This window comes from Molossus molossus, unplaced genomic scaffold (assembly GCF_014108415.1).
Source record: "Molossus molossus isolate mMolMol1 unplaced genomic scaffold, mMolMol1.p scaffold_m16_p_21, whole genome shotgun sequence".
Taxonomy (NCBI): Eukaryota; Metazoa; Chordata; class Mammalia; order Chiroptera; family Molossidae; genus Molossus; species Molossus molossus.
The window spans coordinates 31559890-31585264 of NW_023425357.1; the positions used below are offsets into that span (position 1 = coordinate 31559890).

Genomic DNA, 25375 nt, shown 5'->3' on the forward strand with positions numbered 1-25375 from the left:
AGGGTTCATGGACCCCACATGCGGTGAACATGTGTCTGTTTGAAACATGGCAGCCTGCAATCAAGACTGGTAGACCAGACAGGAGCCCTGGTCTGGAGGATCTACTCCAAGTTCTTTTTGACTGGGCCCCAATGCCCTGTCCAAATTTACTTCTCAGGCACTCAGTGTCCAGCATGTACCCTTGACTTCAGCCACACCAGATCGTCCACCCTTCCCACGGGCACTGTACATATTCACTGCATTTAACTCTGCTGTTCGCTGGAAGCATCCACCCCTTTCCCGGTTTTCTTCTTCCTTAGCCCTCAAGTCTCCACTCAGATGTTCTTACCTGTGAACATTTTAGATTTTACAGAAGAATTAATCACTTCCCCCTCTGTGCTTACATATACCATAGCACACTATGATACTGTGTTGTCCATGTATTCATTCCTTTTTTGCGATTGTAAGCTCTTTGAAGAAAGAGATCATCCTATTTCCTTTTTTTTTCCATTTATTTTCAGATAGAGTGGGAGGGAGAGAGAGAGAGAGAGAGAAGCATTGACATGAGAGAGACACATTGATTGATTGCCTCCCGCATGACCCCAGACCAGGGCCAGGGACGAACCACAACCGAGGTACATGCCCTTGAGTGGAATCGAACCCGCGACTCTCCGGTCTGTGGGCCGATGCTCTAACTCTGATCAAACTAGCCAGGGTCATCCTATTTACTTGTATGTCTCCCATTCCAGTTAGTAAGTACAGTTAACACTGCTAGTACCAGGCATGGTGAAGATGCTCAAAAATATTTATTTTTTGGTCAAAAAATATACAAAAAATGTTCAGCATCACCAGCAAGCAAAGGAACACAAACTTAACCAACAATACAACATTTTTTTTCACCTGCCAGATTTGGTACAAACAAAATGTTGGCAAGGGTCTGGGAGATGATGACGTCCTTCAACACTGCTGGGGCAGAATGTGAACTGGTACACATTTTCTGGGCAATAATTCCATAAGATGTATCAAGACTTTTAGTTCTGTTCATGCCACTTGGTACAGTGATTGCATTTCTATTTTGTTTTTATTGCTCTTTTTTTTCTTTAATCCTTTTTGTTCAGATAGAGTGGGAGGGAGAGGGAGAGGGAGAGGGAGAGGGTGAGGGGGAGAGGGAGAGAGAGTGGAGAGAGAGAGAGAGAGAGAGAGAGAGAGAGAGAGAGAGAGAGAGAGAAACATTGATGTGAAAGGGACACATTGAGTGGTTGCCACCCACACGACCAACCAAGGCCAGGGACAATCTGCAACCGAGGTACGTGCCCTTAGCGGGAAATGAACCCGGGTCTCTCTGGACCGCAGGTCAACGCTCTAACTGCTGAGCCAAACCGGCCAGGGCGAGTGACTGCATTTCTAAAAGTGTAGTCTAAGGAGACAGATGTGAGCAGCGATTTGGACAGGAGCACTGTTCACAGTAGTGAAAAACTGGACGCACTCGTGTGTAGGGAATTTGTTAAATCAACTGTGGTGGAAGCAAATGATGCAATGAAGTCAGTCACTGAAAAGGATCTGTATAGGAATATTCCTTAATAATTCACATCAAAGTGACCACACTATATTATTGAGTAAAAATAGCTGGTAACAAAATAGTATCCAACAGGAGAGGGCAGGAATACACAGATAAACATGCACACACAGTAAAGTTTTGAAAAACATACACCAAAAATTTAATAGTGGTTATCTGAAGGGTGGCACTAGGAGTGATTTTTCTCCCTTAACTTCCTTTTGTTTTATAATGATAATGTTATTTGTGTAACAAGAAGACACACACTGTATTTATTGAAAAAATAACTCATTCTAAAAGAATGTGATCACTCTCTTTAGAGCCTGTTTAATTTGAACTCTACTTGCTCTCTTGCAGCATCATTCCCAGTTTGTTTCTTAGAAACTTTTTCTTTAAAAATAAATAATACATGTATACAGTGTAAAACTCAAATTGGTTTTAGGGGAGAGTCTCTCTCTCTTATGCCTGCTCAAGGCCACTAGTTACCATCCCCAGAGGCAGCCACTATTAGCAGTTTTCTCTATATCTTTCCAGAAATATTTTATGACAAAAGAAAAAAAGCCTTTTTGCATATATGCTTTTTCTGGCATAAATGGTAGCATACTTATACATACTGTCCTGCAGCACGGTTTATTTTTATGAAATGTAAACATACACACAATCTACAGAGTCAAATGGCTCTAGAACAGGCATATTGTGAACAACTCTCCTGCCCCTCCTCATTATTCCTATCCTTGCCCATTAACGGAGGCGACCGCTGTGAATTCTTTCAGTGTTTCCCTTTGGTGTTTGCCTCCGTATCTCCAGTAATCTACTGCTCCTTCCTAAGTGTTCAGTTTGAGCTTTATCCATTTGCCTCCATGGAAGACAAGGACAGCGTTTTTCTATCCCTCACTCCACATCTCTTTCTAACTTTCTTCTCTCCATCCTCCCAATGTAGTTAAAATTTATTTTCTGATGAGATAAACATTTGCATTTACAGCATTATGAGAATGCGAATACTATTCACAGCTGAGCTCCCCATCTCCTTTCTTGTACCACTTTCATTTTCCCAAGAATTACTGTCTTTTTTGTTGTTGTTTGCTTTGTTTTTAATGCACCTATCACAGATTCAATCCCAAACCCTCAAAGAGGTAAATCTCCTCTCAATACTTTCCATGAGGTGAGATTTTCTATCAGTTCCTCCTTGGAAACCACTGCCTACTGAGGCCATCTATTCTGCGACTCCTGTCTGCATGGGCTGCTCTTGGGCCTGGATTTGGCCAGCACCCGGGGATGCAGCACTCTGCTGTGCATTCCCCGAGCTTAACTCTCCCATCTGAGTCCTTTCCTGAATCTCGTCTTTTTTACTTTGGTGGAGAACATTCTTTAGTGCCTTCCCGAGGAAGGATTCCTGAAGAGTAAGTGTTTTGAGATCCTGCATGTCTGAAATGGCTTTATTCGACCCCTACTCTGATTCGTCTTTTGGCTGGATGATGAATTCAAGAGTTGGATTTATTTTCCTTTACAAATCCTACCCACCTCCAGCATTGCTGTCAAGATGTTTCATGACACTCTGGTTCTAATTTTTTTGGTTTTGACCATTATTTATTTATTTTTCTATGTGAAAGTTTCTACAGTCTTCTTTTTGTGTCTAGCACTGTTACTTAATGATGGTGTGCCTTGACATGGGCCTATTTTCATCCATTATGCAACATATTTGAAGTCATTTCCATAAATCCCTCTTTGTTAGTTCTGGATACGTTACTTGAATTATTTCTTGCATAATTTCCTCATCTCCATTAAAATAATTTTTTTTTGCTGGAACCACTTATTTGATCTTAGAATGACTAAACAATTTAATTTTCTAATCTTTTTCTTCTAATTTCTAGTTCTTTTTCTTGATGTTTTACTTTCTGATAGTGACTCAATTTAAAAAAAGATTATGTTTTATTGATTTTTTTAGAGAGAGAGAGGAAGGGAGATAGAAACATGGATGTGAGATCATGGAACATCTACCAGCTGCCTCCTGCATGACCCTCAACTGGGGATCGAGCCCACAATTCAAGCATGTGCCCTGACCAGGAATAGAACCGGGACCTCTCAGTCCGAGGGACAATGCTCAACCCACTGTCGCTCAAAGAGCCACATCAGCAGGGCAGATAGCTTCTTAATTTTATTTTCCAATACTTTTGTCAAGATTTTAGTTTCTGTGATTATATTCTTAACTTATTAAGCACATTTTTGTTCTTCCTTTTATAAATATCACCCTGTTCTTGTTCACAGATACAAAGTCATCTTTCATTTTCCTGAGATTATTAATGATCATTTTGTTTTATTTTTAGCTTTCTTCTACAAACACATTGTATTGTGTTTTTTCCCTTCAAGTTCTCATTTTTATGTTTTGTTTTTTTGGTTTCCTACTTCTACACTACAGGCTTTCTCGATGGAGCTTGGTTAAGTACTTATATTTAAGAGTTAAGCACTAAAACTGACACATGCTTGTACAGCAGCCAGCCAAGGGCCACCAGATATTTCTAAGTCCCAACTATCCATTTATTTCTGTCTTTCCTTGAGGCTGATAAAATTGTCCAAAGAAAAATAGTCTAATCTTCTTCCTATGTCCTGGGAATTGAGGGAGAAGGGGGCTAGAGTTCTACCTTTCAGTATGAAGACTTTTCTTTTTTTTTATCCTCACCCGAGGACATTCTTGCATTTATCTTAAGATAGAGTGGCAGAAAGAGAGGGAGGAAAAGAGAGAGAATCATTGACATAAGAGAGACACATCAACTGGTTGCCACCCACACAACCCTAACTGGGGCCGTGGGACAAACTGCAACCAAGGTACGTGCCCTTAGTGGGAACCGAACCCAGGACCCTCTGGTCCATGGGCCATACTCTAACTGCTAAGCCAAACTGGCCAGGGCTGAAGACTTTCTTGAAGTCCTCTTATTTTCATAATGGTAGCCTGTCCTCAGCAATGCTTGAGAAGTCAGCAGCCAGTTTAATATTATTCCTTTTAAAGCAAACTGTCCTTTTTCTGTGGATGCTTTTTTTTTTTTTCCTCACCCGAGGATATTTTTCCATTTTTTGTACAGATAGAGTGGGAGGGAGAGAAAGGAAGGGAGAGAGAGAGAGAAACATCGATGTGAAAGGGACACATCGAGTGGCTGCCACCCGCACGACCAACCAGGGCTGGGGACAAACTGCAACCGAAGTACGTGCCCTTAGCGGGAACCGAACCCGGGTCTCTCAGGACCGCAGGCCGACGCTCTAACCGCTGAGACAAACTGGCCAGGGCTGTGGATGCTTTTAATATCTATTCTTTGGTCTGCGACAGCTTTATTATAAAATAAACTACATGCAGTTTTCTTTGTATTTATCTTGCTTTTTGTTTATAATGCTTTTTGAATCTGTGGCTTGAAGTGTCAGCCATTATTCTTCTGCTTTATTCTTTCCTCTCCTTCAAGTACTCCAATAACTATACCCCCTGTGTTTGTTTTACAAACTTTTCTTCTGTGTTTCATTTTGGGTAGTTTTTTCCGATCTATTGTCCACTTCTACAAATCTCTCTTCATCTGTATCTAATATGCAGTTTAACCCATCTGTAGAGTCCCTAACTCCGATTGTATTGTTCAGGTTGTCAATTCCTATTTGTTCTCTTTTGTACTTCCCAGATCTCTACCAAATTTTAAAATCTTGCCTATTATTTCCTTGAGCATATTAAGCATATTGTAGCTTTCTATTAAGTTGTCTTGTCTCCTTTTATACCTAGTTATGTTAAAATTAACTTTTGGACATTGTATATAAAAACTGTAGATACACTGAGGCTTAAACTAATGTTTTCTTCCTCTGGTGACACTATATATTTATTTCTTGAAACTAGCAATCTTGGATCTCCTTTATCCAGAGATTTAAATGAGTTCAAATGAGCATGCGTACTAGTTTACCATTGTTTCCAGGGTGTTGCTTTTCAGAGTCCTAACCAAAAGTCTGGGAGTTTTACCAAATCCATCTTTGTCCAAGTTTTATATCTCAAGACCATCCTGATCCCAATTTTTATTTTCCTGGACTAGTGAGTTTTCTGAAGGCTCTTTTCAGTTGTTCATCCTTTTCTGGAACTGTATAGGGAAAGTAGTCACAAATGCTAGACATGTATTTCTTGGTTTCTTCTTTTGGGTTGTCACTTTTTGTTGTTGTTGTTGTCGTCGTCATCATCTCATCAGTTCCTCAAACTCACAGTTTTACATATCTTGCCCAGTTTTTTTCCTTGTTCTTAGAGGGAATGGTAGATTGGGATGATAGATTAACTAAAAAGGTAGAAAGGCTTTGGTCACTGAGAGTTCCTGTTGGTCAAGCAATGGTCCTTTCTCTTGATTTCCCAATTTGTGGGGAAAAAAGTCTAAAGAATCTTAAAGCATGTTGAGTTTGACTGTATGAGGGAGGCAGGTATATGTAATTTACATTGCTCTTAAGTAGTATGTATCAACAATCTTTTCAGACTACTAGGATGAGTCTTTGAATAGGACCTTCATGTTCTTTCTGAAAGTCACTGCCTTTTCGAGACTCAGTGAAAGGTGTCAGATCAAACAAAAGGCATGAAGATAATTAAGTAAAAGGAAATAGGACAGCTTCTGAGCACATAGGTATGATTTACACAGTGCCAGGGAGCATTTGTATAAATAAATGAAACTAAAATTTCTAAGTAGTAACTTATTTGCTAATAAACTCCTTTTTGTTAATGTGGAAGAACACATGTGCATTCATCAATACAAATATTTTATGCTTACAAGATGGTTTCATAATAAAAAAATTTAGAGAAACCGTGAAGAGTGAGGAACCTCAGGCAGCATTAGAGCTCCCATTTCACAGAGCTCTGTACCACATGAATCAGTTAGTTTAAAACCTTAAGGCCTCTCTGAGTGTGGTTTATTTCCTTTTCTTTCTTATCTAAGAAATAAATATAAAAGATCTTAAGATATATAATAAAAATTTAAATCTTTCCACAAGGCATTTCACCTAGATATTTCTGTCTGTCAATATTAACAACCAAAGCTACCCTTTATTGAATGCTGAAAGATTATCTTTCACCAGGCACTTTCTACATATATTATCACATTGAATCTTCTATATGCCATTATTAGGGTTGGGTAAGAAGAAGGAACTGAAGGCTCAGAAAGGTTAAATAACTTTCCCAGAGTTAGAGCCTGCAGAGTTATGACTTTATTCCAGACCCGTGTGAATACAATGCCCTTATCTCCACAGCACAGAATACTATTTTAGCACTCACATACTCAACAACTCTTTGAAGAGTGACTACCATCTGAGAAGACAGCTGTGCATGACACATCACCATGCCTACCCTCAGATGTTGTCTTTCCTTCCTAGATGCACCCCAATTTAATGTCCTAACATCCCAGAGGGGAATTTTTTCATTCAAAATGTTAAACTTGCTTGGTCAGTGTGGCTCAATGGATTGAGCATCGTCCCATGGACTAAGAGGCCCCAGTTTTATTCCCAGTCAGGGCACATGCCTGGGTTGTGGGCTCGATCCCCAATAGGGGGTGTGCAGGAGGCAGCCAATTGATGTTTCTCTCTCACATGGATGTTTCTATCTCTCTCTACCTTGTCTTCTCTCCCTAAAAAATCAATTAAAAAATATTAAATATTAAACTTAATGTTGCATACAACAATTTCATTGCAAATGACATTAAAAAAAGACATACCTCAACTACCATCCTACAAAGTGCTTTACCATGTCATATACACTTAATTTTCTAGTATCTGTCCTTTGGCTTATGATAAGGACTAAGGAAGATTATTATTTGCTCCCTCATAAACATTATATAACTTTGATAGATGTGTATTGATAATTTCATAGGATTAATAAACCTTTACACCATGCTACTTTTTTTTTTTTATCCTCACCCGAGGACATTTTTTCATTTTCTGTTCAGATAGAGTGGGAGGGAGAGAGAGGAAGAGAGAGAGAAACATCGATGTGAAAGGGACACATTGAGTGGTTGCCACCCGCATGACCCAACCAGGGCCAGGGACAAACTGCAACTGAGGTACATGCCCATCGCGGGAAACGAACCCGGGTCTCTCTGGACCGCAGGCCGATGCTCTAACCTCTGAGCCAAACCGGCCAGGGCTACACCATGCTACTTAATGCATCTCTTCTTGTCCTTGTTCATTATATAAAAGTGTTATATCTCTTCTTGTACTAGCTTATTAATGAACATGGCTGTCTACCATTAGTGTACAAACAGGCAGCGTAGATTCTTTAGTTGATAATGACAATGATAGCTATTCCTTAAAAATTTTTTTTCCTTTATTGATTTTAGAGAGAGAGGAAGTGATAGGGAGAGAGAGATAGAAACATTGATGAGAGAGAACAGCGATTGGCTGCCTCCTGCATGCCCCACACTGTGGGTCAGGCCCACAACCCAGGCATGTGTCTTGACTGGCAATCCAACTGGCAACCTCTTGGTGCGTGGGTTGACACTCAACCAGTGAGCCATATTGGCCGGACTAATAGCCATTCCTTAAAAGTGACATTAGTCAGTTGGGCTGCTATCACAAAATACTGTAGACTAGGTGGTTTACAAACAACATGGATTTATTTCACAGTTCTGGAGATCAGAACGTCAAGACGGTCAGGTTCTGGTGCGAGCTCTCTTCCAGCTGGCAGACAGCCATATTTTCTCATTGCATCCTCATATGATGGAGAGGAAACGAGAACTCTCTGAGGTCATTTTTATGAGGGTATTAATCCCATTCATGAGGACTCTACACTCATGATCTCACTTCCTTATACTATCACATTGGGAGTTAGGATTTCATTATATGAATTTAGAGTGGGGGGGGACACAAATATTTAGTCCATAACAATTGGGCTGATGATGATGCTGGTAATAGGGAAGAAGTTATAAATTTTTATGGTGGAGGGAAGGAGGGATTTGAAATAAGAACACATTTGATCCATATAAAGGAAGTTTTACCTTAACCTCTCTCTGTTATGACGAGTATTAATTGTATGCCTAAATAATAATTAATTAGAAAAAAAACAATTTGCTAAAGCTAATTAAAAGCTGAAACAAGCAGAATGAAGATGAAAAGGCTTGCAAAGCATGCAGGAAGCCAATATATTTTTCTTTTATTTTCTGGATAGATCATTAGTGACAAGGGAACCAAACCTCCTCCTTTCATTTTGGCTTTAGCTTATATTCAAACTAATCATATTCAATCAGTAGAGCTATCATTCTAAATTCAGGAAAGGTGCTGACCAATCACATTATCTAACACTCAATCATTTGCTTTCCTTCTCTCAGTTTAGTTTATAATCAATATAACCTGCTGAAATTTGTCTTCTGGGTTTCATATTTGGCTTTGCCAAAGTAAAACAGGTCTCAAGTGAAGGTAGAGATGAAAGGCTCACAGCTTGTTGTCAAGCACAAACCTTTTCTTCTGGAAGTTTCTTGATATTATTGCCACTGAATGAGTCACTTGGTATGAGTCAGGAAAAACAATCCATTTTGGAATGGCTATAACTTCTATATGGTAAAAGAAAAGATGCCCACCATGACAGACTAGAATGTTATTCTCTTCTTATTTCCCTATTCCTGTGAGTTTATTTTATAGATTTTACAATTAAGGCAAAGACATAAGAACTCCGCACATTTCAGTATCCTTTTGTAACTGCTCAATGATGATACACACACACACACACACACACACACACACACACACACACACACACAGGGTGGGACAAGAGTATATTTACAGTTGTTCATATTGAAAATAATACAATAATTAATAAATAATAATACAAGAATAAACTCTGTGTTTTGTATACTCACAACTATAAACCGACCTTTAACCCACCCTTAGAAAGCACTATAAAAAATAGTTAAGAGGACTGATTATAAATCAATCAGTTTAAGCTTTAGATTATGCCTTTCATTCTACACATAGAAAAAAGAGATAGATTTTTGACAAAAATGCAGAACCAGGTATAGTTACTCAAAAACAAGATAAACACTGTATGGACCAGAAATGGAACAGAAACAAAAAGTGGAGCCTGAAGCCATAGACTTCCAGAGCTCTGGGTCCTGAAACCAGTACAGGAAGCTCAAGGGAGAAAAATGGAAACCAAAAATATCCTGTAGGACATAATGGATAAGGACCAAAGTTCCCAGCCAAGAGCACTTCCTTGCATTTAGAAGAAGGCTGAACAAAGCTGTGATTTCCCTGAGGCTATACTCTACACAGACTTGTGCCAATGATGGTGGACATGATGGCCGTGAAGCAGAGACTGTCATGTAAACAGGCTGAAGGCCAAGCCACTGTGCAGCGCAATGACTGAATCTGTGATTTCTCCAATATCTCCATGGGGAAAAGGCTCAACACTTGATTGTGGACTTGTGATATTTGTCAAGAGAAAGGCAAATGTAAAAAATGCTAGACAGGGAGAAAAATGCTGAGAATGAGAGAAAAACATATCCTACACCAGATTAATCTATCACTTAAAATTCCAAATGCTAATAAGGACAGCTGCAAACATCAGTGAATGAATTTATTCTTGAGCAATCAAGAGAGCTAACTAAAATTGATTTAAAAATTTGCCTGAGATCCTCAGAGAGATGCAGGTTAGGATAATGTATATAAAACAAGGATTATAAAACAAAAACATGGAACTATAAAACAAGAATTGTGGCTATGAGTAACCAATTATAAATCTTAGAACTGAAAAAAATAGTCACTGAAATTAAACTTAAAAAGTAAATAGATATATAGATGCCAGGTAGGTTAATTCGAGGGGATCACTTCATAAATCATATAAATGTCTAACCACTATGCTATACACCTGAAACTAATACAAAATAATATTGAATGTCAACTGTCATTGAAAAATAAAAAAGTAAATAAATGAGATAAACTAGAGTGCCCAGAATCAAAGACAGAATCTGTGAATTGGAACATGCCACTGAGGAGGCAGCAGAGAGAGAGATGAAAAGATGAAAGTTACAAATAAGAAATAAGATAGCCAAGATTTGGAAGCAGCCCAAGTGCCCATAAGTAGATGAGTGGATAAAAAAGCTGTGATACATTGATTCAACGGAATACTGCAAAAGATTTTACCTTTTGCAATAACATGGATGGACCTGGAGAATATCATGCTAAGTGAAATAAGCCAGTTAGCGAAAGACAAATGCCATATGATTTCACTTATATGTGGAATCTAATGAACTAAACAAACAAAGTAGAAACAGACTGATAGATACAGAAAACAGACTGGCAGCTGTCAGAGAGGTAGGGTTTGGGGGGCTAGGAGAAACAGGTGAAGGGATTAAGCAAAAAACAAAACAAAAAAACCTCACAGACAACAGTATGGTGATTATAAGGGAAAAGGGAGATAGGGGAAGGGAGAAGGATAAAGGGGGATAAATGGTGACAGAAGGAGACAATACAATATACAGATCATGTATTATAGAATTGTACTATTGAAACCTATACAATTTTATTAACAAATGTCACTCCAATAAATTCAATAAAAATTTAAAAAAAAAACCAAGAAATAAAAATAGACACATAGTGTTGCATAGGAACATATGTGTAAATGTATGTATACACATATACACACATATATGGATGTGTATGTTTTTCTCAAAGTAGAAAATAGAAGTAATGGCAGAGAAAAAATATTTAAAGAGGTAATTCCAAAAACTTTCTAGTATTTTAGTGTCAAATCCTCTGATACATTAAAGAGAAATTTAAGAGTCAAGAATAAAAAAACATTCTTAGTAGATACCATGAGAAAGATAAATTATCTATAAAGGAATAATCATCAGACTAACAGTGGAATTTTATCAGTAACAATTGATGCCAGAGATCAACCTTCAAAGAAAAAACAAAACTGTCAAATAGAATGCTATACTCAGCTAAACTATCATGCAAGAATGAAGGTGAAATCAAGATATAGTCAAAGACACATAAACTATGAGACCCCTAGCCTAGAACTTAGGATATAATTTAGCAAGAAGAAATACAAATCAAGAAGGAAGTAGAGAACCCAGGCCAGTTTGGTTCAGCAGTTGGAGTGTCGGCCTGTGGACCAGAGAGTTCTGGGTTCAGTTCCTACTAAGGGCACATACCTCAGTTGCAGTTTGTCTCCAGCCCCTGTTGGGGTCGCGTGGGTGGCAATCACTTGATGTGTCTCTCACACATCGATGTTTCTCTCTCTCTCTTCCTTTCTCCCTCCCACTCTATTTGAAGATTAATGCAAATAAATAAATAAATAAATAAATAAATGTCCTTGGGTGAAGAAAAAAAAGGAAATAGAAAGATATACAAAATAAGAACAAAAATGAAGAAAAATCAGCAAAGTATTTTGGTAACTAGTAAGTAGTTTATTACTGACTGACAAAAATAAACAATTTTGTGGTAGAGAAGATCCAAAATTCTATACAGTAAAAAAAAAAAAAATGGTAAGAGTGGGAAATGGTCAAGAAATAATAAGTGTGTGATAGGGTCCTTGTCTTATTCTTGAGGAGAACCAAGTACTCAATTATTTCATTTTTGTTAGCAAAAGATATAATTTACTTGCTAACAATGTAAGTAGAGCTACTTAAATTAAATTAAATAAATAAAATCTGCCCTGGCCAGTTTGGCTTAGCGGTTAGAGCGTCAGCCTGCGGTCCAGAAAGACCTGGGTTCTGTTTCTGCTAAGGGCATGTACCTCGGTTGCAGTTTGTCCCCGGCCCTGGTTGGTCATGTGGGTGGCAGCCACTCTCGATGTGTCCCTTTCACCACATCGATGTTTCTCTCTCTCTCTATTCCACTCTCTCCCTCCCACTCTACCTGAACAACAACAACAACAAAAAAAAATGAAAAAATGTCCTCGAGTGAAGATAAAAAAAAACAAAAACAATTAGAATACATTAAGAGATGTGTGGCAAAATGGATTATACAAAATTCAATAGTGTTCTTGTATGTGATTAATATATAATTAGAAAATGCAATGAAAGTAAGGTACCATTTATGAGAAGGAACTCTAAAGAGATAACAAAGACTGTATAAGACTTTATTAAAGGGCATAAGAGAAATCTTAACATATACAGGCTAGTTATAGCAGTACAGCTCTACCGTTCATTTTCTAGTTGTGTACCTTGGAACCACTTATTCATCATCCCTGTGCATCATGTTCCTCATAAGTAAAAGAGATGATAATAAAACTCACCTAATCAGGTTGTTGAGGGATTATATAAAATAATACACACAAAAGACTCAGAATAGAGGTTGGCACATACTAGTCATTTAGCTATTATTGCTATCATTAAACTGTACTGTTTAAGGCAGTGAGGGTATTAACACTGGGGTCGATAAATGGAATACAACAAAAAGCTTAGAAACATACCCAGGTACAAGTTAGATCTGGAGTATAACAGAAAACATTATAAATCACTGGAAAGTGAAAGGACTATTAATTGGTAATAGGACAACTGGCTTTCTTTATGAAAAAAAAAATAGACTTCACTCATGTTATATATAAAAATATACCTATCTGGATTAAAGACCTGAAAAATAAGAGTCTAAAATGACCTAAATAGAAGAGCAGAGATATATTTCTTAAACCACAAATAAAAAACAGACACAAGAATCTAGTAAAAGATTCATAAATTTGACATAAAAATTTAAATATCTTTAAAATTTTTAACTCCATTATAAACAAAGGGTTAGTATCCACAATGTATACAGAACATCTACAGCCCTGGCCGGTTTGGCTCAGCGGTTAGAGCATTGGCCTGTGGTCCAGAGAGACCCGGGTTCGGTTCCCGCTGGGGGCATGTACCTCGGTTGCAGTTTGTCCCCGGCCCTGGTTGGGTCGTGTGGGTGGCAGCCGCTTGATGTGTCCCTTTCACGTTGATGTTTCTCTCTCTCTCTCTTCCTCTTTCTCCCTCCTGCTCTATCTGTACAAAAAATGAAAGAATGTCCTCGGGTGAGGATAAGAAATAAAATAAAATAAAGAACATCTACAAATAGATGATAATTCATAGAAGAAGATACCCAGATGAAAAAATTTTTAACCTCAATAATAAGGAAATATAAATTAAATTGTATTTCATTTTCATAGTAGGAAGAATTAAGTCTGACCATACTGTTTTAGCCTACTAGAGAAATAAATATCTCTCAAACTCTCCTGGAAGGGCACACTGCAGAGTAATCTGGCAATATCTAATGAAGTTGAAAATACACCTGTCTTAAGACCCAACAATTCCACTGCTAGATATATACCGTTTATAAGTATATATGTGTGTGTGTGTGTGTGTGTGTGTGTGTAGATATATTCAAAAGGATATGTATCTTGCATATATTGTGTTTACTACAGCATTGTTAATAATAACTCAACTGTCAACTAGTAGGCAAGGAAATAAACATAATACTGGTATATGGAATACTCATAGCAGCTAAAATGAACTGAACCGATTTATATGTATTAACACACATGTTGGAAACATAATCTTGAGTCTAAAAAACAAGTTGCAAGATGTTGTGTGGAGTGATACAACTTATATACATTTTAAAGCAACAAAATACCACCATCTAGTATTTATTAATATATATATATACTTGTAATAAGATATAAAAAACATGACTTGGATATACATCAAATTTATGAGAAGGTGGCCTCTGGGGAAAGAAGGAAATGGGACTGACAGAAAGAATATATAAAACTCCAACTTGAATATTTGATTTTTTCAAAATAAAGGATTTGAGGTAAATGTCGGAAAGGTTAACATGTATTAGATGTATCAAGTGTATCTCTTGAATTTTTCTGTATTAGAAAATATGTTCAAAATACATGGACTTCTAGGCATGTGGGAGGCAACCAATTGATATCTCTCTCTCTCTCTTTCTCTCTCTCACCATCTTCCTTCCCACTCTCTCTAAAAATCAATGGAAAATATCGTTGGGTGAGGATTAACAACAACAGAAAAGTGGACACTGCAAATCTAAAGGGAGTGGGGATATACTGAGGACACAGAAAGTACTGTGGCATAAGTTACATTCAACATAGGAGTTTATGAGCTAAAAACCAAAGATTATAGCAGTGTGTTTTAGGAAACAAAACTACTATTTTGTAAAACCTTCAGAAACAACAGTTCCATTTGGTCTCTGATTCATGCTTGTTTCTTTCCTTTTCTCCATATACTTTTTTTTTTTTTTTCTTACCTGTTTCCTTCCATGGAAGAAATGGTTCATTCTGAGGGCAGAGCTAATCTACCCACTGAAGGCTGAGAAACAGCTCATTCTACCTTCTCGTCACACACATTAGGGGGTGTGATATCTTAATAACAGCATCTGTCAAAAAGTCTTGGAGAATTCTCATTTGTCTATTAGAAATCTCTCTAGCACGAATATCCCAACACAGTAAAGGGAGGACTAAGTTCTAGATCTACAGAGTGAGCTTCAGGTAGGTAGGGACAGTGTCGTATATGAGGTATAGCTACAGATGCAACTTTTTCCAACAGATGCAACAAGCTAAAAATGAACTCTCCAGATGCCTACAATGTCGCTACTTCCTAAAATAGATGGGGTCCAGCACCAAGGGTTGCACTGGACGTAAAATGCCAGCCAATCCTTCTGGGTTTGTCTATTTTTTAAAAAATAGTTAATAACTTTGAATTTAAAGCTCTTTTAAGAACTATAGTAGTGAAGAATTTTTACATGCACTTACCCGTGTGAACTGAATGTTTTGTCATACTATATTACAAAGGGTCAAAAAAAAGTGGGAAAGTAGATTGTGTCATTATTTCAGATACATAATTGAAGGAATTAAGGGTGGTTGAAAAATGACATCCTGGAGATTATTTGCATATATACATCTCAAGACATCTCTGAATAAAATGAAGAATATCTAGTCCTTTTGTCTGTTTCAAAAATACTCCATAATTTCTTTCCTTGCCCTTTTAGCAAAACCTGCTCTTCTAGGTATCTATCTTTTATGAACATGAAACCAAAACCCTTTCACCACTTTTTTTTTTTTCTTTCTTCTTTATTGATTTTAGGGAGGGGGGAGAGATAGAAACATCAATGAAAGAGAACATCTATTGGCCGCCTCCTGCATGCCGCCCACTGGGGATGGGGCCCACAACCTGGGCATGTGCCCTGATCGGGAATTGAACCAGTGACCTCTTGGTGCATGGGTTGATGCTAAACCACTGAGCCACACTGGCCGGGTAACCCTTTCCCCACTTCTAAGTCCATTTTATTTATTTTTGTTTTTTATCCTCACCAAAGGACATTTTTGCATTTATCTTTAGATAGAGCAGGAGGGAGAGAGGGAGGAAGAGAGAGAGAGAAACATTGATGTGAGAGAGAGAGAAACATTGATGTGAGAGACACACATCAAGTGGTTGCCACCCACATGACCCCACCAGGGCCGGAGACAAACTGCAACCGAGGTACATGCCCTCAGCAGGAACTGAACCCAGGACTCTCTGGTCTGCAGGCTGATGCTCTAACCACTGAACAAAACCAGCCAGGGCTCTAAGTCCATTTTAATACCCACTGATTAGGCAAAGGAAGGCAGCACAGTAGCACCATGGAAGAGAGGCCGGGTCTGAGATCAGACCACCAGGAGTCGGAACCGGGCTCGCCACTTCACAGTTATGCACATTTACTTAACCTGTCTGCACTTTTGTTTCTACCTCGTTAAAATGGGCATTGCAATAGTATTTCTCTCACACAGTCATAGTAAATGAAATACTGCACTGAAGTTGCAAACAGAACTAAATAAACATTAGTCATAATTAATGTCAGTATTGTCACCATAATTGCCAGCCCTGATGCTAGGTGTTGGGAATTCAAAGCTGAGACCCTTGTCATATGAAGGAGACAGGCATATAAACAAGCAAATATAGAAAGGAGGTCCTCATTTAAACGAACAAATAACCCAGTGGCTTAGGGTCTGAAGGAAATGTAAAAGCCCAGGGATTCCCTTGATGCTGCATCACTGGCGAGGGACCAAGAAAAGTAATGTTTAAAAAGAACCGTGCTAGCCCTGGCCAGTTTGGCTCAGCGGTTAGAACGTTGGCCTGCGGTCTGGAGAGACCCGGGTTCAGTTCCCTCTAAGGTCATGTACCTTGGTTGCAGTTTGTTCCCAACCTTGGTTGGGTCGTGTGGGTGGCAACTACTCGATGTGTCCCTTTCACATCGATCTTTCTCTCTATCTCTCTCCCTTCCACTCTATCTGAACAACAACAAAATAAATAAATAAAAATAAATAAATAAAAAGAACCGTGCTTGCCCTGGCCGATTTGGCTCAGTGGTTGGAGCATCAGCCCGCGGACCAGAGAGGCCCAGGTTTGGTTCCTGCTACAGGTTTGGCCCCTGCTAGGGGCACTCACCTTGGTTTCAGTTTGTCCCAGCCCTGGTTGAGGTCATGTGGGTGGCAACCACTCGATGTTTTTCTCTCTCTCTTCCTCCCACTCTATCTCAAGATAAATGCAAAAAAAAAAAAAATGTCCTTGGGTGAGGATTAAAAAAAAAAAGGAACCACACTTGAATGAGGCATCAGAATTCCTGTTTCCTGGATCCTGAAAACTCTACTGTTCTAACTCCAGTGGCCTCTCCCGAGATCGCAGCTGAAGAAGGCTACCGTGAAAATGTTTTAGTGCCAGCTGTATCCCAAGGTGTCACTGACATATGTGTACAAGTTCTCAAGTTAATGGCACCCAAGGCTGAATTAGAGCCAAGAGTAAAAGGAAAAGGATTCCAAATGCTTTCAACCAAGCGCTGAGCAAAGAATGCGCTTGCTCTACCTTTCGAGGGGCACCCAGGCAGACAAGGCATCTGCCTCCCAGCCCAGTGCTGAGGTCCCAGGGCCGGGAGGAAACTGCCATATTCTCGCCCTCACTTCTGCTGTCACCCAGAGAGAGGACGTCCGTCTTCCTGAAGGACACTGTGTGCATAAGCAGAGCCCACACATTCCTGCCACAAAAGCCTCTTGTGCTCTGCCCTCGTGTTCTGATATTTTTACCCTCCAAACCAGAGGTGACTCACTGTATTGCTAAGAGTCCTTCAACTTAATCCAAATAAGTCTGCAACGGGAAACTGGGAAGGTTGGTACTTGAGGCATTCCAAAGCGAAGGAGAGCTCACTACTCCAGGTCACAGCACACTCTTCTTTTCCTAATCGAGTTTCTCCCCCCTCTTAGGATAAGTTAAGCTTTAATGGAACAGAAAAGAATATAATCTCCACTGTTTCTTGTTTCTTCACACATATTGTACTAAGAGGTTTCAATTTTTAAAATCATTTTTATGTGTAGTATTTATTTCTCAGAAATTCAAAATTGCTCTTAGTGTCAGTTATCTTCTTAACATCATGGTGAAGGTGGGTTTCCAGCTTCCTAGCTCCTGGCCCCTCCAGCTGATAACAGATGTTTCTTCCTAAGGGAGAATCTAATTACTGTGCTGGTCCTGACATGCACGCCATGCATAAGGCTGATCATGACAGATGGCTGACAGTGGGGACCGCATCTGGGGAGGGAGGGCTGGCAGTCACTGACAGCTGAAAGAGGGGAAAAGATGACCCCTCCTGTCAGGGCATCGCAGAAAAAAACACACAAAACTTCCATACCTGAATTGATAGTAATAACAAAAGAAGTGAACAATGTGCCCTTGACCCTACTCATTTGTCATTGAGCTAGAAATTAAGTGCAATAAATATTTGACCACAATTTACCTGGGTTCTGAGCTGTAGGCTTAGTTAGGGAACAAACAACTATTCATTAAAACTATTTCCTAATGCTTAGTAATTTCTATAAGAATGAATTTGCAGTTTTAGTACTATATATTAAGTTGAAATTTAGCAAAAGGTATTCTTATTGCTTCCCACTGTCATTAATTTCTAAGTTAGTATAATTCTACTTTTATAACATTAACATATATAGTATTTACTAGGAAATCCAGCAAAAATCCCAGTTGAAAGCGAAGAGTTTAATATTCACCTACGAGACTTCTGTTGAAATGCCTTTGATGCTATAAGGGCAATCAACCCAATAAATCCCCGTTTCCCGAGAGAACTGAGGGAAGACACATTCTACAGCAGATCACTTATGTTTGGCTCCTCAGAAGTGGAGTTTGCTGATTGAAGATGATATTACAAAGTCAAAAGGTGGCATTATGAAACTTTGTGGTGAGGAAAAGTCCCATTATAACAACTGGTATGGTCATTAAATATATACACTATATTACAAAAAACCACAATAGATCTTTGATGGCTTTTTATTCTTGAAATGTACCAAAAATTGCCATAAAGAGTGAAATCCGGAGCTATGTGAGCACGAGAAGGGAGGCGGTGAGAAAGGAACGGTGTGGTGTTGGCATGTGAGCACACGTGTGGTCTCTGCCCACCTTCCTCTGCCATCCAGTAGGCCCTCCAGTGCCCACCTCTTATGAACCTGGTCTGGTCAGCTGACTCTTTTGCTCCCCCAATGTGAACTCTGCATACAAAACTGGACTAGAAGCAACACTTCCTAAGCAATTCACCAAACCCAGCAACTCCCATGCTGTCCACCACACACATCAAATAATTGGATAAAGATCAGCAAAGGCGTCTTTTTGGTAGGAGTTTTCTTTAAACATTATTCTTTACACAAGGTCCACAGGCACTGGAGTAAGAGTGGGGTTGTGTCTGAACCCCATGTTAAGAAGAGTAGTGGCTATGTAGGAAATAGCTGTCTTTACCAGGAGCAATAATAAATGATGATAAAAATGAATAATGATAATGGTAAATGGCCACTAATTGGGACCAATGTCTCTGAGGAGCTGTCACAAGTCAGCAGATAACTAAGATCCTATTCATTCTGATAATGACTTCTATAAAATTAGTGATTTTGATTTTTCAGAAATATCTGACAAATGCTAAAGCCAAAGTTAGCATTGATTCAAATGTCAATAATTTGCAGATAGGAGAAGGGTTATATTATTTTAAATTTTATATTTAAATTTAGAAAATGTTTTCCGAAATCAAGAATACTTCAGCCCTGGCTGGTGTGGTACAGTGGTTAGAGTGTTGGCCCATGCACCTGGGTTGCAGGTTCAATCCCTGGCCCCATTTGGGGTGCATGTAGGAGGCAACCAATCGAGGTTTTCTCTTACATCAATGTTTCTCTCTCTCTCTTTCCCTGTCCCTTTCAATCTCTCTAAAAATCAATGGAAAAAATATTCTCGGGTGAGGATTAACAAATAAACAAACAAAAATACTTCAATTACTGAATTAGAAATTCCTAAATTCTGCAAAAAGAATATATTATCTCTGTTAAAAATTACAGAAGACTGGCAGATCTAAATGTCAGTAAAAAATATGCAGAAACAAGACATTCATTTTATGTCTATCTTTGTATCTATCTTTGTTTCGCCATTTAATTGCTACTTTGGGAAGATAGTCTTATATTTCATACATCCTTATAAACTACGTTAAAATATTGCTAGAAGAAAGAGAAAATAAAAATAGAATAAGCATACCAAAAAATCTGTAGCCAAAAGGGTTCAAATTACATGCAAGGAAGCATTTTCTGTCATAGAAACATGTAAAAGGTGTTTTCTTGAGATGTGGGCTGGGCTCAGGTGTAGCTCAGGAAGGAGATCTCTGGAGGGTTTTCCTGAAGCAAGATTACAGTAAACATATGTGCTTGTTTACCAAACTGCATGCACATTGTGTTTCTCAGCCAATAGAATGATTATAATAAAGAGGAGCTGAGGATGAGAACGACATAGTTTAATGCAGTTGCACCATGTAAATGTCTGCTTCAGCTGATCATTTTCAAAGGCATGTTGCAAAGATAGGGCCACTGCCTATAAGACAGGCAAACTTGTATTTTAATCATGACAGTCCCATACTCTACTCACCATTTGTGCCTGAAATAATCCAGGGATGGGCGACTGGTTAGACAGGTTGAGAATCCTGGAAGACTCCTTCAGGACATAGATATTGCCAAAATCAATTTGAATGGGATGTACGTAGATAACTGGGCCTTCTCCAATGCTCCTTAAGTGACACACCTGTGTCCCAGAGAGAGAAGGAACACAGGAATAGTTGAAAATGGCTGGCCTTTAAAATCGATTGAAACAGAAGCTTCTAGCCACCTCTTTAATAACAAGCAGGGGCATAACAGGGTGCTCAGTAGAACTGACATCCATTCCTCCTGGTACACTGTGGTCAGGAGGACAAAGGGATGGAGACGCTGGTCAGACTTTTGAATCCAGTCTGAAATTCCTCCAGGATGATCTGCTTCCCTGGGTCAGCCTAGAGCTGTGTGCCGAGGGGAAATCAGGGAATGGTCCTCCATGTGCCACCCAGCACTCCAGCTTCAAGAACACTGAGCATGGGCCAAGGGCTGGCCCTTAAGAATCAGAAGTGGCTGGATGGAGCCCCTGTTCTGTTGCTTTTCCAGTGCCGCACAGGGCTGTCCATTGCACACAGTTGTGCAGGTTGGGGGCTGAAATACACCTTGCTCTGCTCCCCTCACCCGGTGTGCTCAGCCAGAAACGGGGCCTTTTTATTTAATAAAGTGCTGGCTGCTCAGCAAGTGACCCTCCCATGAGCTGCATCTGTGCAAGGCGGGCACAGTGCAGGCAGGGGGCCTGGCTCAGTGGCACCTTTCGGGCTGACATGCCTTTGTGATGCTGCTTTAGGAGTCAGGTGGCTTATCCGCAGCATCTTAGATAGAGGAGATAGAAGCAAAAGCCTAGTTTATTCTATTAGCTAAGCAATCAGAATCTCTTCAAACAAAGGTATGCTGACATCACCCAGTGCCCAAGTATACCAAATGTTTAGGAATTCATGGTCTATTGACAACTTCATTTAGGATTCGATATTCATCCTTTAATTCAGCTCAAGCATCAGAGAGTTTTTCCATGTCTCCCTCTTCCCACAGTTGGAGAGAGGCTACTTCTCTTAACAGTTGAGAGAGGTTAATTTGGGCAATGAGTCCAGTCAACATGCAGGAAGAGACCCAGTGAGCTGGGGGTGGAACTGATCTCAGAGCCCACATGCAGCAAGCTGGTGAGGCCCAAACCCAGCTTCATGCCAGGAGCAGCGGAGGAGATGGTGAAACAGGTGAGCTCTCCCCACAGAGGTTCTGACTGGACCGGTCTGGAAAAGGGTCAGGCCGTGTGAAAAACTCCTTATGGGAGTTTAAGAACAAGTGCTACAAAACACCACTACTTTTGGAGTTATCTGCAAATAGATTCCCAAAGTAAAGTGTTGCTAGTTTTTACCATTGTGAAGTGAAAATTAGAACTCCAGATCTGCATACAACTGGAGGATATGCAAATATGGCTTGTGCCTTAAAAGCAGAGGCTTGGCAGTTTGGTAAGAAGTGTAGCAATTTTAACTACAATTCTGAAAAGTGGCTCTTACCACAGGGGTGTCCTGGCTCCCGAAGATCGAGATGTAAACTGTGGACCTGTGTTCCCCAGTGACCTGGGTCTCCAAGGTCAGAGGAAGGTCAACGGTGCTTTGGGGCAGGATGATTCCATAGGGACGGGGACTAGAGAACAGCACAGCGGGTGAGTCCTCATATACCTGGTGGGAGAGACAAGCCAGAGGGATGAGCAAACCCCCGGAAGGGTATAAAATCAATAGCATATTAGATTTTTTAAATTGATTTCTTTTTTTGTGAGAGAGAGAGGAAGGGAAAGAGAGATAGAAACATCAATGTGAGAGAGAAACATGGAATGGCTGCCTCCTGCACACCCCCTACTGGGGTTGGGCATGTGCCCTGACAGAAATCGAACTGGGACCTCTCAGGCCATGGGATGATGCTCAATCCACTGAGCCTCACTGGTTGGGCTACATTATTTTGAAACAAGTGTTGTCCTGTGTCTATGGAGGTTCTTTAGAAATGTCCCATCATTCAAGCAAATATGTAGGGATGAGTACCCCAATTCTGCCAGAAGGGAGTTTGGTTAAGTTGGGTGTGCACAAGGCCCCCAATTCAAAGTGCACAACCTAGCAAGATGCAGGAATTATCCATGACATGAATTAGTTCAGGACGGCTGCCCATGGCCACCTTCCTTAACTGGCCCTCCATGCCTCCATATTTTAGTCCCCTCCACCTCGTCCCTTTGTGCGCCATCAGCAGAGGCCACTGGTATTTCCCAAACACATGATACTGCTTCCTACTTCCAATTCTGCATGTGTCTCCTCTTCCCGGAATGCCCACTGCCTTTGGCCTGCCTGCACACTCACCCTGAATACCCCCGGGGATCCCCAGTGCCCCAGAGCCAGGGGGCACCCTGCCGTCCTCTTCCACAGCATGTTCTACCCATGTGTCCATTGTCACCATGGGCTGGAAACTTCTGAGGGCCCGACCCGAGCCTCTTCTCAGTGTCCACGTTCTGGCCCCAAACATATGCTCAGTACAGGTTTTTTAAATGAGGATATAGGTGGGGAATGAATGAATGTCATCCAGTGTCTACCAGTGAACACTGCCCAGAGCCCTGTCCTGCAGCCTATCACTAGCTTTTACGCACTGACAATGACCACTAACAAAAATTTTTAAATCTCATGGCCAAATAAGCTTAGGTAATTCTGGGAAACACACTTGAGAACCCCAGATCCTAGAGAGAAGGACGGAGCATGCGGGTTTCACCTGTCTGGAGCACGTCAGGTCTTTCTGTGCCTGGTCGGCACTAATCTAACTGCAGCCGCACACTGTCCTGCCTTGTTGGAGCTCGAGGCAAAGGAAAATCAGTAATACCGATTCTATCTTTATAAAAAGTTTTGATATTTGGTTCAACGTGGATTTTTTCCCATTAATCTTGATTTCTTAAAGCGTGGCATGAAAATATTATTTAGCTTGATTACTGAATTGTTTTGGCTCCCCCTTAAATTTTGTGCTTGAGGCAAGTGCCTCATTCAGCCCAGCTGTGCAGAAATAGCTTCCCCGTCACCCCAGATTCAGGCTCTGCTCTGAGTTCTTGAGATGCCCAGCACTGCACAGGGCAGCCTGTTGTGCTGTTAAACGTCTGAAAGTTAGAAAAGTTGTCCTGTCACCCCCACCCTTGGTTTCTGGTTTTGTTTCAGAGAAGCCCGCAGAATAACTGTAATTCCCTCTTTTATTTTTTAAATTCTCACTTGAGTATATTTTTCCATTGATTTTCAGATAGAGTGGGAGGGAGGGAGAGAGAGGAGAGAGAAACATCGACATAAGAGAAACAGATCGACTGGTTGCCTCCCGCATGACCCCAATCAGGGTCGGGGACTAAACCCCAACTGAGGTACTTGCCCTTGACGGGAATCGAACCCACAACTCTTTGGTCCACAGGCCGACGCTGTAACTGCTGAGCCAAACCGGCTAATTCCCTCTTTTACATAACATCCCTTCAGCTAATGATGGGTAGCTATTTTGGCCTGGTTAAGGCTTGTCTGTTCCAGATTAACTATATTTTCTCCTCATATGACTTGGGTTTTCGGGTGGCATAGATTGCTATTCCGGTTACTCTGAACACGATTCTTTTTTTTTTCAAGTTTCTGTTACAAAAACAATGTCAAGATCCGAAGACAAAATTCTGTCACTGTGTTGATCAGTGGCCATCTCCTTTCTCTGGCTGACCACTATGTTTCTCTGATGCAGCCTAAGCCTGCCTTGGTTCTGTGGTCTCCATATTGGTCTTTTAACTCATTCTGAACTTGTAGCCAAATAAAACCCCCATTTGATTTTGCTTGCATGATTTTTTTATTGGAGTATTGTACTTAGAGAACTGAGTTTAAACCCAAATGCATTCTTGGTAAACTGCATCTCATTAGGAACCTTCCATTACTCTAGGCTGTACCGATCTTTTAAAATCTCTAGTCCATGTGTGTTTGACTGCTTAGTCTCCCACCTAGCTAGGTTAGTGGCATTGTGGACAGATCTATTTCATTAAACATTGAGAGGCAATTTCTCCTTTCTCACTCCCGTATTATCTCTAGCCTTCTAGTCCAACAAATCCATTTATAAATATTGCATTACTATATCTTAGTGAAGCTGTTCAAGTCATGGCCATGGACATGAAAACTCCCAGCTCTGCCTCATTTTCTATGCATGGTTAATTTGCAGGCAATTATTTGCAGGTGCAACGTCTGCGTGTTGGCTTAATTGACCCTTTCTTTATCAAGGGCAATTTTCCTGGGAAATTAGCAACAGCTTACACCTGCAGCTGCTCACTCACGCAGGTGGCAATCCAGCTGTGGCTTTATAGCCCCATCCCCAGATTATCCCAGGGTTAAAAATCAGAATTACACAAGTTCATATGTTCAGGAACATGGCTCCTAAGAAGGATTTCTCTTTCTTACTGAGGGAATCCAACTGTAGAAAAATCAACACTGAAAAAGGGTAAAGTAACTCACCTGAGGCAAGACCTCGTAGCATCCCGGGAGGTCATCAGGATTAACAAGCTGGATTGTTTTCTCATACCGGTACTTCAGGAAGCAGCGCCCAAAGTCCACCTCTGCATTAGCCATACAGAGGGCCGGCACAACACACCTGCTCGAAGGAAGGGGCCCATTACAGAGTTTAAAAGGATAGAAAGCCTGTTTACATATGGAGAACAAAGAGTCCAACGTTAAACACACTTGTTACTGTCACATAATATGTTCCCTAATAACTACATTAATCATTTAAATCTTCTCTCCGGCCTTCCCACTCTCCCTTAGTCCCCATCACCATTTTTAATTAAAAAAAAAAAAAAGAGCTAGAAGCAGGACTCCTTAAATGGCTGTCTTCTGTGGGTAATGGCTAGCACGTCATTGTTTTTCATAGGTGGCCTTCCTTTGGCAAGGGACCCCCACAGGAGAAGTTCCTTAGGG

The 25375-nt window shown here is 40.2% G+C and overlaps 1 protein-coding gene across 1 annotated transcript in view; it reads right to left on the reverse strand.

The window, feature by feature from the left end:
* HYDIN (HYDIN axonemal central pair apparatus protein) overlaps positions 1–25375 on the reverse strand; it is a 404418-nt gene that overhangs the window by 206676 nt on the left and 172367 nt on the right. Inside the window, exons 16-18 of the mRNA XM_036274275.1 lie at positions 24917–25052; positions 21944–22108; positions 20431–20583 (exon numbers count right to left, since the gene is read on the reverse strand). Of these exons, the coding sequence (XP_036130168.1) occupies positions 20431–20583; positions 21944–22108; positions 24917–25052 (454 nt within the window). The remainder of the gene's footprint in view (positions 1–20430; positions 20584–21943; positions 22109–24916; positions 25053–25375) is intronic.